This window comes from Musa acuminata, chromosome BXJ1-5 (genome assembly GCF_036884655.1).
Source record: "Musa acuminata AAA Group cultivar baxijiao chromosome BXJ1-5, Cavendish_Baxijiao_AAA, whole genome shotgun sequence".
NCBI classification, from domain to species: domain Eukaryota; kingdom Viridiplantae; phylum Streptophyta; class Magnoliopsida; order Zingiberales; family Musaceae; genus Musa; species Musa acuminata.
Window position 1 is genome coordinate 21,390,033 of NC_088331.1, and position 17,222 is coordinate 21,407,254.

Here is a 17,222-nt window from a genome sequence, read left to right on the forward strand (position 1 = left end):
AACTAGGGATCTATCTATATTAGCTTTATTACAAGTTAAAAAGTCACATTAAATCGAATGATGGGCTTATATCTCAATCATCTTACTTGTGTTGTGTTAGAATCGCTGGTCCACTGAACTAAGGAAGCAGCAGCAGCACAAGGGAGGGAGAAGAATAATAATCTCTTGTTCTTACTCTTTTGCTCATTGTTCTATATATTATAATCATGTGAATAAGTATTTCTCTAACAAATTAGTTGTAAACCCAACAGAGCCATCAGATTTCTTTAAGTAACACCAATTTAAGCTGGAATAGCCTTTTGTTCTTACAACATCCAGTTGTATAAGGATTACATACAATTTGCACAGAAAATATGGATTTCCTCTGTCAAAAGAAGTACAATAATAATACATTACTACAACCTATTCTGATATACAATTTACAACTGACATCTGTCAGTAAAAGGTTTCAGCTGTTCTTTTGCTGGCGGTACAACTTCTCCTCAACACACTAGGCTTAAGCTTAGATGGGGTAACCCAGCCGGTATCTCTACTCTTACCGCAGTCTGTTAGTTTCCTACACTGGTTAGTTGTGTCAGAAAACAAAATGGGAGAGCCTCCATCCTGCAAATCCCAAACCCTGTCATCCACAACACCATCTGCCTTATAGCTTGCAGCTTCAGAGGAATGATTCGAGTACAAAGAGGGGCTCAAGGAACCATCCACGTCATTCGATAATCTTAAACTGCCATTCCAACTCTGACGATCCAAGTCGCCGAATATGTACTCCGAGTACTCATCAGTGCTCGTAGAGTTCCTTGTGCTTTCGGTGCTGCAGGAAGCTTCGTCTGAGCAGCTGACGAGGGAAGAACTATCACTCGAAGAATCCGACTTGGGGACACAAAATATTCCATCGAGGAAATTATTAGGTTCGTAACTGAAATGGTAACCGGTTGTCCAGTTGGGTTCAGCTTGGTTTCTATGGTGGGCAGATGGTAAATCAGACATTGCAGTTACAGCATTCGAGCTCGCTTTCTCTCTGTCAGAACCAGAACAAAACACTTCCTTTGACCTGCTTCTCTTACTCACTATTTGGTCTGGGGACAAGGTGCTACTTATCAAGCTTGGGGGATGTGGTGAGCATCTGATGGGGAAAAAAAAGAGTTCAAGTTAGTAGCCTCGATTATGGCTAAAAATAATATATGGGAAGCAACATCACCTAACACTTACCTAGCATAAAGAAGCATATATGCATTTTTTGATAATACTGTTTCAAGATCCACTGGTTTTACCTGCATTTGTCATTAACATGGGTTTCAGTATTAAATTGTTGGAAATGTAAATGTCAGTTGTGTGACTTGGTTAATACTCAACTGAATTAACATGCGACAAAAGTTTATGGACGATTTCCTACAGCAAAAAAAAAAAAAAACACATGTCAAAAAAAGAATCATACCGTGCTGTCATCAGTCTTGTACCATTTTCCTTGTCTATTCTTGACGTAACACACATAGTGACCAGAAAAAGAAGCATTCATGACATCCAAGTGAACCACCACTGCATAAAGCTTGTACATTGGAGATTTGTCATTGGATCCATGCATGTAAGGTGCTAAATCAAGGTACTCTGGAAAACAAACTGCCTTGTTGAGTTTGCCAAATTTTCCAGACTGCAGGGCATAGTTAAAAACATGTCAAAACAAAATCAATTGGAGTAGCAAAGAATTGTTTCTATATTGAACAAATTAGTGACCAAATTTGTTCAGCTAAGAGTTACCTGAAAGCGTTTTAAGGCGATCGTAAGGATATTAGGAGCATCTACTATTGTCAACTTCTTTTTTGCACGCTCATATGATTTGCATCTGCCAGGGTGTCAAATGAGATACAAGTACCTCATGGCAAAATAGGAATAGTCTACAATAATAAATGTGCAGAGAAGATAGGACAATATGTAGCAAAAGAGCATATGAACATTTGTAAATAGGTTTGAGCACATGCACTGCATATGATGCACACAAACACAAAAAGATGAAATGGCTTTGGAAAAAATTGTTGAGTTAGCTATCCTATGCAATGAACTTTTGCCCAGTGATTTGCCCATTAAAATATTTTCAATAATGATGCCTGCAGCGCAAGGAGATTATCAAAATTGTCAATATCATCTTTGCTTCAAAATGTAAAAGATACAAGAGGGCTAGGGGTTTGTGACTATCGGGAACCAACATCTTCCACATTATACATACCAGACAAAAAGGGAAAAAATAAATTAGTGCAACAAACACACACTAGGACTCCACTAAAGACATATTTACCAATAACATACGAAATCAAAACTGTAGATACACATGATATGGATCTAGTTGGTAAGAAGTATCTTGATGTCCTCAAGTTTTTACATAATAAGACTGTAGAAAATAAAACTGCAAACTTCAGTTAAGATATGAGGCAGGATTCATTTTGAAGAAGAAACTCCCATGAAATCAATTCAGGTCTAGAGTAGAACTCTTGGTATATCTTGAAATTCATAATGGAAATACTGTTGGCCTTTGGAATACATACTGATTTATGCACCGATAAGGTCCATAACACTTTCTCAAAGATCTACAACTTTTCTTTTGATAACATCAGATAATTAGTTCTTGTTCTAGTTAAATTTTTCCGTCCAAAGGTTTTGGTTTCATGTATATAAAAATGTGCAAGTTCAAAATCTTCCATAAGATAAATAACTTGATGAAATTTATTCCAAAATTATTGTGCGAGCCTATAATGCAGTTTACCTGCTCTTCATTTGTCAGTTTTTGGCTAAATATTTGCTAGTCTTTTGCATACAGATGATATGAGACTGAGACTTAAACAGACATAACCAATTAAAAGGTTAATTAGTCATCCCTTCAAAGATAACCAATCTTACGCAGTGAAACTGCTTGCCATGTAAGCATCTCATGTTAATCAGACCTGCGAACTAACCTTACGAAATAAGAGAAGGGATGGCCACCTACAGATATTTTAGGCACTGACAAGTTTCTTGGGAGCATAGCATCCCTCTCTAGCTTCACTCTCTTTACTATCATATTTATAATTCATTAAGGGTTATAAATAGTATCTGCAGATGATTGAGGACTATTTTAGCGCTCTAATCCCTCTCTAGCTTCTCTCTGGTTTTCTTATTTTGTTTCATAAGTCTGCAAAATCCAACATCAGTTGTCATTTGTTGCCTAAATATTAAAGATACTAAGAGGATTTGCATTATCCAAACTTAATACCAATTTATGTGCATAATTCTCTAAACAGAAACCTTTATCTTTTTAAGTTCCTTTTATCTAAAATGTCATCGTGGTTTTAATTCTGACTTATATCTTCACTAGTACCATAGTTATCCATGGAAAGCTCATGTTTTTAGATAGCCACCAACCACCCAAAGGTGGCAATCGCATTCATGGAACATGAGGTCTTGTAAAAGTAAATCAAAATTTCATCATTTCTGCAGTTCATAATATCAATGCCTCTGGCAGATGGTAATAGCCACATTCTTTTACTTTGTAAAGTCAAGAATGCTTTGGAATGCTAAATTGTATGGCAAAATAGTGCCAAATAATTTATCAGAATGTTAATGTTTCCCTAAAGCCATATGACACCTTGAATCATCAAGGAACTGCATTATAGAAGAAAAACATGGTACAGGAGAAAATACTTCAAATCCTTGACTAAGATGGAAAAGAAACTAACACCTTAAAATTTTTATATCAGTAATTTGGGTTTATTGACAAATTTGCTATTGACAGGTAAACATGAATCAGACAATCCATCATTTTTCCAGAAGATGGGACAATAAAAGTTCAACATAGTCTATCTGTTTGTGCACTAGAGGTTGAATCATCTAATGCTTCGACATGAATCATTAAAATAATAAGGGCTTCAATGACTAACAAGCATACCATCTTGCTGCCATTGAAAATGGTTCTGAAGACTCACCTAAGGCAATGGTATTTGTTCTCTCCATCCAAAATCTCAGTAGTTGTAAATCGTCGCAGTGCTTCTTCAAGGGTTCCAACGTGCCCTTCTATTTCTACCGTAAGATCCATCAGACGCTCATATCTCTCAGATCTGCTGTGGCACTTCATACATTTTATCTAAATTTTCCAAGAATTTTGAGTTAGCATTAACCATTTTCAGAACAATGACTCAAAATAGTTTATCGCCAAAAGATAATAAAATAATTTTAAAAAAATCAATTAAACGACAAAAAGCAAAACCTTTGACTGAAGATAACCAGCAAAGGTCAGTTGTATAAGAGTAGTTTCTTCAGCCCAATAATGATCAACTGCATGAGCCCCAGCTTCCTTGAGGCAAACAGATTGCATTGCATCAATGGCATATCTGTCAAAGAAAAACGAAAATCAAATGCCTTTGAAAGTGAATAGTCAATTATTTCCACCATCAGCACATAAATCTTACAGACTTGATCAGTCAACAATGCACCAATCAATTATTACATCCTTAAACACAACCTATGAGGATCCTAAACTTTCTAGATTGGAGTAACTTGGTAAGTCTCTTGATGCATCAGATAATCTACCATGCCAAACCTTTTCAATGTGACAAACAGAGAACTTGTTGAAGTCCATACATGCAAAAGTATCTTCATTTGAATTCCATCATCTAGCTATTTAGAGCACCATACATGCAAAAAAATACTAACAAATTCCACATATTAGGTTTTTAGTCAATATGAGCAATGTTCATGATACCTACATACACAATACTAGAATCATTGACCAAAACTCGGGAAAAGAGAGGTCATCCAGCAAAGGCACACGTAAGCAAGGTATACAGTTTCGAATAATACCACCCGGTACGAGCGGTACGTATCGATCCGACAAGAAACCGGTACGTGTACCGCTCGCTACCCATCGATATTTTTTATTTAAAATTAATATATATATATATATATATATATATATATATATATAAAGGCAACGTCGAACATTTTTTTAAAATTATTTATATATAATATATATAAATATATAAATAAATAGATATATAAATAAAAGATTATATATATATATAAAGAGAGAGAGAGAGAGGCAACGTCGCTCATTGTTTTTAAAATATATATATATAAATAAAAGATTATATATATATAGAGGCGACGTAGCCTCGTGTGGGGGAGAAGGGAGGCGACGTCGCGAAATTTTTTTTTACTTTTATATATACATATATATATACCGAACGGTATACCGCTCGGTATAAAGTATCATACCGTACCGAGAGAAGGCCGAAACTCCAGTACAGTATGATATTTCAATTCTTGCACGTAAGCATGCTGTGTTGGGCAATAAATTCATAAACAAAGTCAATAGACAAACTTGAACAAGCAAAGATGTACACTATCTAATATCAAAGGTTGTTTAGTTAGTATACGAGAATGTGATGATTGTCTCAGCTGCTCACATGGCCAGAATAGTGGATCTTGTACTTGATAATAGTATTCAGTAGCAAGCACTCCATACAGCTAGTACAATTTCTTTTTTTCTCTAAATGAAGCTGCCTTTTACGCAGTTATATCCTGATAAAAAACACCAAGTGTTGTGACTACTGGTTAGCCACTTGTTGAAAATTATCATAAGAGCAGGATTTATAAACAACCCCCAAACAGACAAAAGTACTTTCAATGGATGAATGATAGATATTACATGCTATCTAACTATAGTTATAAGAGCATTTTTCATCAGACTGAGAGACATGTTCTCCAGCTCCATGATCCTGAAACTTAACATTACCAAACTCCATATAAGTACTACAACAAACTAATGGGACCTGCTTAGACACAACCTGTTATGAAACTTTACTAATAAAATTGCTCTAGAACTCAGATGCGCCAACAAATCTCAGTCAAGCATAGACATGGGCTAGGTATTCATCTAACTTTAATTGTACAACTACAAAAAGCAATGAAGCTACTATCTTAGCAAAGGCATCTTATAAGATTGTCTAATTAGAATTCATTTCACATCACTATATAATACTTGTATCACCTTAAAAACTCATGGGCATCTTCTTCTCTCCCATGACCAAGATGACTTCCAATTTCATGCATGTGGGAAAGTATGCCAGCAGATGATAAGGGGGATTCTCCTAGTTTTGCCTTCATAAGGAGATTTTCAAGTTCACATGTGAAACACCATTCTCTCTTTGGACCTGTTATGAAAAGTTTTGAAACACAAATAAGAGACACATTCTTTTAATTGACAAAAGCAAAGAGAATGGGAATGTTCAGTGGAGGAAACATGCATGTTTTTGAATGAAGCCCTTGAAGAAGATAAGCAGTCAGCGGCGGAGTAAATGCCAAACACTGGAGCACAGCATTTGCATAACAGCTGCAGAAAAAAAAATAAAAACATGCATATTAATGAAAGGTTCCTCAGAGACGGCAGTAACAATCTGCAACAACTTGATTGGCTTCATATTTTCATTAGTGTTTTCAAAAAGAATTCATGTTTCAGCATTATTCTCAACAGTAAATTTGGTGGAATGAATTTTTAGTTCACCAAAATAGAGTAAAACTCATGGCATGGCATAGAAGTTCCAATGCTATGTAGTTTGTAATGACAACAAATCATATGACCAACAGTAAACATAAACTACGTATATTTATATTATGGGAAAAAAAGTATATTTAAGTGGAAACCTAAAAGCACAAAGCTTGACCAGATGCTTAAAAAGAATGTAAGAGGGAAAAAAAAGGTCATCAAACTCAAAGAGTAATAGCAATGAAATTCATCAAAAACTGCCTGTATAATGTGCAAGCAAATGAAATTAATGACCAATAGTTGATAATGAGAATTTCATGCTTATGACATAAGAAATATGATTGTTAACTAGTATGGAAAATAAATACAGAGAAAAATCAAGAGAACCATATTGGCCAAGGTTATCTCATGCAAAGATCGCACAAGTATTGTAAAATTCATAAGACACATAGCTTCGAGCTTATGAACTGAATGGAAAATTTTCAGGTATCAAGGTGCATTCTAACAAATACTTTACCTATTGTGGCAGTTTATTAAACCACTAGGACGTAACACCACTTTGTCAAAGTTGTAAAGTTTGACAAAGTAATCATATGGAAAGAGCATCTGAAAAAGCAGGAGGAGCCATGTATTAACAATACCCAATGAGGAAAAAGTGATGGTATAACTTGGGAGTATCAAAATAAGAAGCTAAATAATTCAAACCTTAATTTTTTTGGAAAAATCATATCCAGAACTAGACCTATGTTGCCTTGAGACTTTTGAAAGCTTTAGCTGCTGAACAACTCTTTGTACAGGTGTTTTTATGTCACTGGAATGGGAACCTGCATTTTGGTACAATTTCATGGGAGCTTTAGGAGCATTCTCTACTTTTTTAGAGGCATCATTTGACATAGAATTCCCCACAAGAGATACTTGATCAGCAATAGCAGATGACAAAGACATCAGACTTTTAGACTGCACTAGCTGTACACCATAACTTCTTAAACTATCAAGACCCTCCGATTCAGTGATAGAAGCTGATGAGCTTGTGCGATCAATTGCTCCCAACATAGAAGTTCTTGAAGAAAGTATTTCATTTCTAGACTTAGTTTGAGAGCGTATAGTCTCATCAGAAAGGTTGGAGGACTGCAACTGGGGTGTGACATCTGAGTGATTGTGATGGATTTCTTGGTAAACTTCAAATTCTGTCGATTCAACAGTCCTATTGCTTTGAGACACACTGGGTCCAAAAGTTCCATTCTCACGTTGACCACCATCTTTAGAGGATTTAATATTTGAACAACTTTCAGAACCAATGAGGTTTGAGCCACGACTACACTCGACCTCTCCAGATGCAAAGGAGGATGTTCTCTGATCAACTTTTGTACTTAATTTCTTAGCAGAAACATCAGAAGAAGAATGTTCTCTGATTCCAGTTTTGTGGAGTAAAGTAGGGTGAGCTGTAGAAGAAGAGTCAACAAATGATCCAACAGGGACAGCGAACATTGAGCAACTTGAGGATGAAGAGTTAGAGGAAGAATCAGAAGTGCTTTCTGTTCCTGATGAGTCCATAAATTCATCATCACTAAAAGCTTCAGATGAATAGCTTGATTCAGATGATAGTTTCTTGGAGAATGACATGACAGCCTCCTGTGAAGTTCCTCCAGTACGCAGACTGCCATTGCATATTTTGGATCTTTCAGCTGGTAGCTCCTTCGGTCTTGTAACACCATCTAGACCATCATAATGATCATCAACCGAAGGAGAACAACAAACGTTCTTGTGTCCTTGTCTCCAATGGATTATCTGGCATGTCCTTGAGCTGCAAGTTCCATGCAGAAACAGGTAAATGCTGAGTACTGAATGAGTTAAATCAGAAGTTAGATGCAGCACATAACAGCTATAACCATGTGAATATATGCTTTAAAATGATGGAAATGAAATACTCATCAATAGTACAAGTACAACAATAAATACCATAAGAAATATCTTTAAAAGGCCAAACAATAAACTTTCCAGATGATCACGTATAGTTTAACAAAAATTCAGTATCTGCATGATCTAAATAGTACTCCCTGTGAAATAAGGAAACATGTAATTGAGTCCTTATTTCCTTACCAACTTATTTCAGCATATTTTCTGTACTTCCTCTTCTATAATAATCATGGTAATAGGCAGATAAATATTAATGCAAAAAAAGAAAATGCTCTATTCATAGTTGCACAGCACACATTTTGGACCTGTCACCCTAACAAATCGGCAAACATACCACATCTGATGGAACACAGTTTGCCTCATTGTGTGCCTTGTGCACCTAACTCAGCGAGAGATACCCGCACATGGAGAATCAATAAAAATCCAAGGAACAAAAGGACTACTGGATGTGGCGAGCCATTGCAAAAGGATCATCACGCTGTCACGGACAAAATTGTAAATAAGGTGTTCGATGTAATGCTTATGTATGTTCGTGTCTTTCGATTTTATTTATGCTTTACACAGCATATAAAGGGTTGGCAGTAGGTTTAACAGCCCCATTTTATTTGGTTTTGGTGGTCATCTTAGGCTTGCAAATAAAGGTTGTATCTTGTGGGGATTTCGGTCTGTAGTGGACCATTTTGGACCCTTTGTTGTGCGACCGTTCAGAGCTTGTAAAGTATGTTTGTAATTTGCATTGGCTATGAAGTGTTTACTGATATGATTTCAAGTGGATCCCAAGTGAGACGTTTTCTCTAACCCGTTTTCTCTTTTATAGGTCCAAGGGACCATAGGAGGTTTCGGGGAGGCTGACCTTTGCAGATGGACATGCAAGGGTGCTGCACGGCTTATGCAAAACCAGCTAAGTGTGTGACATATGGTATCAAAGCGGGACAAGCACTCATAGAAACATTTGGCATGCAAACATGGGGGACCTAGCAAGGCTATGTTGAGGGCAGCCAACACGCGCAACCATTTGGGGGAAACGGGCATGAAGATATAGGGAAAAGGAGTCGCTCAAAGGATCGGACATCTGAGATTGGCATTTAGAGGAATGGCCAACCCTTCGCGCATGAGGCACCACGAGGACAAACAAGCTAAGAAGAATGTGTAGCGCACAAAGGTTGGGATGGCTGAGTTAGAGCTACGGCTCGACGTTGGCAACCATACTTGATGGTGCTCAAGGCAAGCGAGGCGCTTGGTAAAGGACGAGACCATGCAAGGTGAAATAGGTTGTTCAGCGACCGAAAGAGTTGTGCAAAGCTCACAGAGGTGAGGGGAATTTCTAACTCGAAGAATTCGGTACTCATGCAAGGGCTTGTATGCGGATGATGGAATGTTCGTGGTCATCCCAAGGCGACCGAAACTCGGCGCCGTGTAACATTGAAACTTTCTCTTCGACATGAGAATGATACATTCATAAGATGTTGAAGTGTGCAGCAAGTTCAACATGTTGCTAGTCCTTGAGGGGTGCAGCAAGGGCTGTATCGGCGAGGAGTCTCAATCTAGCAAGTGCATTTATGGGGGCAGAACAATGCATAGTTTGTTCAGCAATACGGAATAGTCCAAGGAGATGGTGGTTTCTGAAACTTTCAAAGGGAAGGATGTGAAAAGAGAAGTTGCTCCAACGGGACAAATACCTTGGAGGGATAAGTCCCGATTCTCCGGAAGGAGAATCATGTGCAACGGACCGCACATGTTGAGGAAGAGTACCTCAAGACAACAACCCCACAAAGCTCAACGGACCGAGCGAGTGGCGATGAGTCGTCACATGATCTCGCATGAGATAATGCATTGGGGGATGCACTGCGAGATCAAGTAGGGGAGCGACCTAAGACAACACAAAATGAAAGCACACTTGAAGCCGATATAGAGATCGGACTCAATGGAGGGTTGACCCGTGGAACGGTGGGCGCAAGGACCACCATTAACTCAATGTAATCGAGGAGCGGAGCAACTTGAGTGTAACTTGGCAAAGTACCCAAGTCACATGAAAGGAGTCGACATAGAAGATAAAACATGGAGCAGAGGCACGAAGTTTTCCTTGGACAGAAGTCAAGGACATGAACTCTTGCACATGCACCTTATTTCGAAGAAGCATTTGACGGAAGAACTAAGGCGACTCAACTTGCGAAGGCGAAGTTGGGTTCAGAAGGCCTTGGCACAGGGCAAGAGGACGCGAAGGCGAGTACTCTCGAAGAATATATCACAGTGCTGCCATTCAAGTTGTCATGAACAAAGAGGTACGTAACGGAGATTGTGCTGGTAGGGGCAGAGGCCCAGGATCCAAACAATGGTGCACCAATTTCAGCGAAGTCGATGGACTTCGGGAGCTACTAGGTGACGGACTATCCTAGAGATGTGCTTCGTTTGGGTGTGACCCGAGAGCAGGTGGACGAATGTCGATTGCCAAAGGAGCGAACACAATCGAAGGTAGAAGAGGCCCTATGATGTGTTGGCAAAGGCCACACATGAAGGGATCACAATCCGAGTTCATCCCACAAGGATCAGAATGCAATGAAGATGTCACCAGGAGGCGTCATGGTGCAGCGGATCGTGGTGAAACAGTTCGTGGCAATGCGATACACACGAATCTAATCCCGCGAGAGACTAGATCATACAAAGGTATGATCGGGAGCTACTGGGATCTCCACTTTAGTGAACAACACAACGACAAGAAAGGTTATAGATTCAAGGAGTGAATGTCTTGGTACCGTAGAGGTGAGTCTTCTATACGTGCATCGAATTTTGCATCAGATAAAAGCCTTGGTCATCAGCATATAGGGACTATGTACCACCGAGGGAGTATACCGAATGCAAGTAATAGTGAGTCCCATGGGAGGGACTTGATCATGCAGAGGTATGATCAAAGCGGCTGAAGAGTTGGACTGCTCCATAGCTCATACTCGCTTAGGGGAGCCCGGCAAGTCAGAGGACAAGGTTGAGTAAGCGAACATTGCTACCAAGTAAGCTAAGAAGAACAGAATCGGTGCGAACCCTACAACATGATGACAGAGGTCATGGATGGGAGTTACAGTCTATCTTTCCATCAATCAAGGGGAACTGCTTGGAGAACACAGAGGTGTTGAAGCAGGGATCGAAAGGGGCGAGAAAGCGACAACGAGTCCAAAGGGGCTTAGCTACCCAAAACCAAGAATCGGTTAGAATGAAGGTGGACTCGGAGGAGTGTCATAGAGGCAGATCTACCGATCGCGAAGAAAGGGATGCAAATGCGAGGTGACGGATAGTAGGGTCATGGGCATGGCAGTACCATGATACCGCAAAGGCGGGACTTTCGTGAAGTCATCGATCCCTTACTCTCATGGAGGGAGAGCGCTTGGTCGTGAAAGGGGTCGAGAAGGTGGAGAATGCGGAGGCAAACTCCAAGTACCAAGACAAGGCTGAAGGGTAGAGGCCAGATAACTTCATAAGACCGGTGTCAACGAACTTCTCATCAAGATAGCCGAAAGTGGAGGACTTCAAATCAATGCAATAGTGCACGACCAAGGAACGAAGCATGCAGTACGCGGTGTTGAACTTTTGTTACTCAGTGAAGTAGGCGACAGAGATGATGGAGAAGACGGTACAATCCCAGAGGCGACCAAAACTATTAGAGACTTACTCCAAGTTAGGGTGAAAACTTCTTGCATTCCAGAAGTTCGATGGCATTGAGAAGGTGAATCACAGTAGCTAACTTAACACAAGGAGTGCAAACACTTCAAGTGCTTTAGAAGTGTGAGCAAAGAGCAGACGAAGGCTAATAACCAGCTCGATGCATGGAGTACAACCCTCGAGGAGGCAGGCGAAGTCAAGTAACCTTTGTCTTCTCAACTCTTAAGAGAATGGACGAAACCAAGTACCTCAATTCTCTTATATATCCAACAGAGGAGCTCTGCACATGTTCAAAGACTCTTCGAAGAAACCAAATGGAATACAATAATTGTCAAATCCTCACCAATGGTGATCAGTGCTACTGAGAGTAGATTATCCGCTTCATTTCCCAACATAATGTCAAACAAAAGCGGAAGTGATACAAACATATTTGGAAGTGACAATTAAGTGAAAGAATAGTCGATAGGCAAATTTTGTGGAGGAATGACCCAAAAACTTCAAATGTTTGCGAGACGATGCTCGTTAAAACTCCAACAGGCATCCACCCAGTTCAAGCGGCATAAGGCATTTGAGAGATTGATGCATACTAAGGATGATCTTTTTCTTCGTCTGAAGGATCCGCAGGAATCAACAGTGATCAAAACAACTCAGCCAACCCCACACTAAAGTCAGAGTCATTGGAGAGTTGAGGCAACATGACGGATTAAAAGTTCGACCACTCAACAACAACAACGGAGAGCAGCTGAGAGTTAATAAGCGTATTACAATTGGACCAGAAGATTAAAGATTCAGGCGAGGAGTTGCAACGTCAGCAAGGGCTTCAACGAGGATGTCGAAGGAATAAGTGGGGGAGAATGTCACGGATAAAATTGTAAACGGGGTGTTCGATATAATGCTTATGTATGTTCGTATCTTTCGGTTTTGTTTATGCTTTGCACAACATATAAAGGGCTGGCAGTAGGCTTAGCAGTCTCATTTTCTTTGGTTTTGGTGGCTTTCCTAGGCTTGCAAACAAAGGTTGTGTCATGTGGGCACTTGTAGATATTTCGATTTATAGTGGACCATTTTAGACCCTTTGTTGTGCGATCGTTCAGAGCTTATAAAATTTGTTTGTAATTTGCATTGACTATGAAGTATTTACTGAAATGATTGCTTGTGGATCCCGAGTAAGATGCTTTCTCTAACCCGTTTTCTCTTTTGTAGGTCCTAAAGGACAATAAGAGGTTTCGGGGAGATTGACCTTTGCGAACGGACACGCAAGAATGCTGCACGACTTATGCAAAACCAACTAAGTGCGTGACAACGCGGGCAGAGTTTCTGGAAGTACACCTTCATGATAACAAGTTCCTAGCAATGAATTTGCACACGTCCAATGTCCTGGCTTATGGAGTATCCAGGAAGAAGACACAAGTAATGTGTGGAATTTGCAAAAGAAAGTGGTTGAAGTGTATCTTCTTTTACATATTAAAAACAATCATTTTCTCCCCTCCTATTTCTATCCATCAGCGCCACAATAAATAGGGTTTAGACTAGTACGTTTCTTGTGTTATCGATGAGGAAACGATCCACATAAAAGACGATCAATTCCCATATCTTCTAACCTCAATTACCAGAAGAAATCAGAGTAACAATTAATCACAGTGCAATCTACTTCCAATTTAAACAGTTGCAACACTTCATTTCTCTAGCGACTAATTACATTTCTATAGGGTCAAAAATTCAAATTCATGCATTAAGATTACATGAGATCCACAGGCCATATAGCTCAAGACCGAAATCAGAACCCTAATTCTACCCGATTCCCCAGAATCAAACATCAAAGGAGGTAGAATTCATAAAAAATTCTACAAGATGCCGACAATTTACAGAAGTCGTAAAGTCGAAGACCACATACCAGTATCTCACGGCTTTGCACCGGGAGCACCTCGTGGTAGTAGGGCTGCGGCACACGGCACACACCGCCATCTTGGGCCCACCACCGCCTACGACTGGGAGGGGACTCCGGCATCCGAGCCACAAGGCCTCCTCCGCCCGCGCGGCCTCCTCCGCCGCGAGGAGCGCGAGACGCATGACCTCTGCCCGCCTCGCCGCAGCCCGCCTCCACCTCCGCCGGGCCACCAGCGCGAGGAGCGGGCCGAGGACAAGCGCCACCAGGGCAAACCCTAGGGGGGGCATCCTGCCCCCACACCACCGCCCGTCGTCCGGCGCTCCCCCGCCGGCGCGCGCATAGATTCCCGGTGCGGTCACAGGGGATCGTCCCCAATCCTTCCTCTCACACGGTGCTCCCGATTCGACGCCGCCTCCTTGCGATGCTGACGCCAACTACGAGATCAAAATGCACGGTCGCTCGCGCGCACTCGATCGGTCGCTCGCTCGCTCGAGGCCGTGACCGGACCGCCCGACTCCTCCTCCTTCACACGCTGCTCCCAATCCGACGCCGCCCCTACGCGTTGATGACGCCGATGATGAGATGACGATGGTCGCTGGTTACTTGGCGGCCGCAGAGGAAGAAGCCAACGAGTGAAGCCACCAGTCCAATATACAAAGTAAAGTTGTGACGACAAACAGTGGTACAATAATAGTTTCGGAAAGAAGGGGGTGATGATGGAAAGCCGGTCGGTCAGTATGCGATCGAGTAAACTTGATGATCGGGTAACATCGCTTGGAATCTTTGGTACTGTACAGAGGGTCAAGCTTTGATATGGTAGATGACATGATGTTTCGTGGAAGAGACAAAACAAAAGATCATAAATGTTAGTATTCCAAAGGCTATTTTTCGTACCAGTCCTCCTTTTTCAATTGAAGATAATTATATCTTCTAATAAATGAAGAAAAAAAAATTGATTTAATTAACTATATAGACCTTTTTATGAAATAAATATAATAATATCAAATTATTAAACTAATAAATAATAATATCATATTATGAATAAATAATGAGTTATAGTATTAACAACATCATCACAGACTTAGTTAGAATTATGTACATTATATATTATATGACAGCAAAGTGAAATCAGCTCACAAATGTTCGCTTGGACTTTAGCTTTGTGCTAGCAAAGAATGATGGATATAAAGAAAAAAATAATTAGAAAAATATATATATATATATATAGGTAAAATATCATAATTATTTTTCAACGATGGTAAGATATTTTCAAAAAATACATCAGTCTAATAATTATCTAGTATTTTCATCAAATAGTAAAGACCTCCGAGTTGACACTATGTTGAGTATTCCGAATACTCGGTCGTCGTTGCCCGAGACGCTATTATTGAGACTTGAAATTGGTTGGATCAAATAATTGACGGGGTGATTAGATGAAAGAGAGCAATGTTTTTATCTTTTGCATGCTTGTCACCGTCATGTTTTTGCATGTTTTTAGTGTTGACTTCATGCTTCGGTTAGATCTCAATAGGAAATTTATGTTCAAACCCAACCACTCTAGCGTAGCAAAGATTTGGAACCCCATTTGATGAATTTGGCATATGCATTTTAGAGATCAACACCGGGTTTGAGTACTCAACAATAACCACACACACCACACCCATTGCATTGAGAAATCATGCAAATGCTCATGCTCTTAAATTATCTTATACATTTGATTTAAGTTAAACTCAACATTTTAAATCCTTTCCTATAATGGATATAGAGAAATTAAATAAAATTATCATAAATTTCTTTCTGGAGTTTATGAAAGCATCTATAATAGGATTTGAGTTAACTCAGCTTGGACTACTATTGGTCGATTTTATACAATAACGTAGACCAAAAGTATTAGAGCACATGTTGATTTTCTAGTTTGTACTCTTATTGGATATGTGAATTTGTATTTTGACATTAAGGCTTTCTCCTTTCAACAAATATGATTAGGTAAATCTACGATGATAAATAAGTTGTGATTTTTTAGTTGGGTCTAATCACCTTGGTATTATAGTGCACTTATAATTAGACATCTTACAGGGATACAAACAAGCAAATAACTAATTTATCATATTGAAGCATGAAATATTAGCACTAAATATAAATATGAATAGGTGTATCATATGAATTAGGCCAATACTAACTAATCCCTTAACTGTCATAATAACTTATTTAGATGGAGGAGGAGTACACAAACAAAATGGAACTTTTTCAAAAGATACAAGTACTCTAAAAAAAAAAACTTAATTATTATTATTTTTTTGCCAAGACATGCAATCAAGATACAAAATGAAAAAGAAAATGTTTAATAAATAAAATATTCCCAAAATTTTACACAGCAAAACATTAGGCTATATTGAGTTTTGTTTTTTCCCTAAGAATCTTGTAAATTTGTGAGAAATATGTAATTAATATGTAATAGGCTCTGGCCAATTACAAATAGTTGACTCTTATGATTCTGCATTTGATGTGTACAATCTCGTACCCGGGAGATCGTATTGAATGTGTAAGACATGGATTTTCTAGTGTCAAGAATCGATAATATTCTTCCATTAATTGTTTATATATATTGATTCTCACGCGATATTATGTTTTCTAATACTTTCATATATTGAATTATGCAGTTGAAGAATAAATTCTTTTTGAGGTTAAATATAGGTTCAATTATCTTGATTCTATTGTAGGTGGTTACACGTAGTTGACATGTCATCATTTTAAAGCTAATTCGATTCTTGATAAATTATAAATCATTGTTATATCATTTGCCCCTCATTATGATTTGAGATAAGGGTTTGTCTCAAAAACATAATGCCAGAACACTTGGCACCTTAATGCTTATATGTTTGTTGGATTGATTGAGCTGGAGCCAATCTCGTAGATGGTCTATTGTAAGTTAAACGTAGTCTAATGAATTGACCGCAGACTAGCCCAAGTTGACTTGATATAGTCGGTTCTGACATAGGCCAGTAAGACTAGGTGTTCGTTGACCCGACATGGGTCGTGTGCAGTCTAAGAGATCAAGATGACTGACTAGTGGATGTTGCTGGACGTGGACTCATCATAGATTTATTTGACTATTAATATCAAAGCCTCGATAGTTGGGTGGTACAGAGTTCCTCCTCCTCTTTTAAGGAAAGAAAAATAAAAAATTCTTTGGTTTTAAGATCAAGTTGAGCTTCACCTGCTACTAAGTGACAGTTACCGACTTGATTATAGTCAACT

General features: G+C 39.1%; 1 protein-coding gene across 1 annotated transcript; it reads right to left on the reverse strand.

Moving 5' to 3' along the window:
• Positions 1 to 261: 261 nt before the first annotated feature.
• On the reverse strand, positions 262 to 14,598 carry LOC135674061 (ubiquitin carboxyl-terminal hydrolase 17-like). Its single transcript, XM_065183497.1, has 11 exons — positions 13,971 to 14,598; positions 7,214 to 8,312; positions 7,026 to 7,114; positions 6,270 to 6,355; positions 6,014 to 6,176; positions 4,232 to 4,355; positions 3,951 to 4,108; positions 1,756 to 1,840; positions 1,436 to 1,648; positions 1,210 to 1,271; positions 262 to 1,123 (listed from the first exon to the last, which is right to left on the reverse strand). The coding sequence occupies exons 1-11, from the start codon at positions 14,249 to 14,251 to the stop codon at positions 436 to 438; spliced, it is 3,048 nt and encodes a 1,015-aa protein (XP_065039569.1). The 5' UTR covers positions 14,252 to 14,598; the 3' UTR covers positions 262 to 435.
• Positions 14,599 to 17,222: the final 2,624 nt, after the last annotated feature.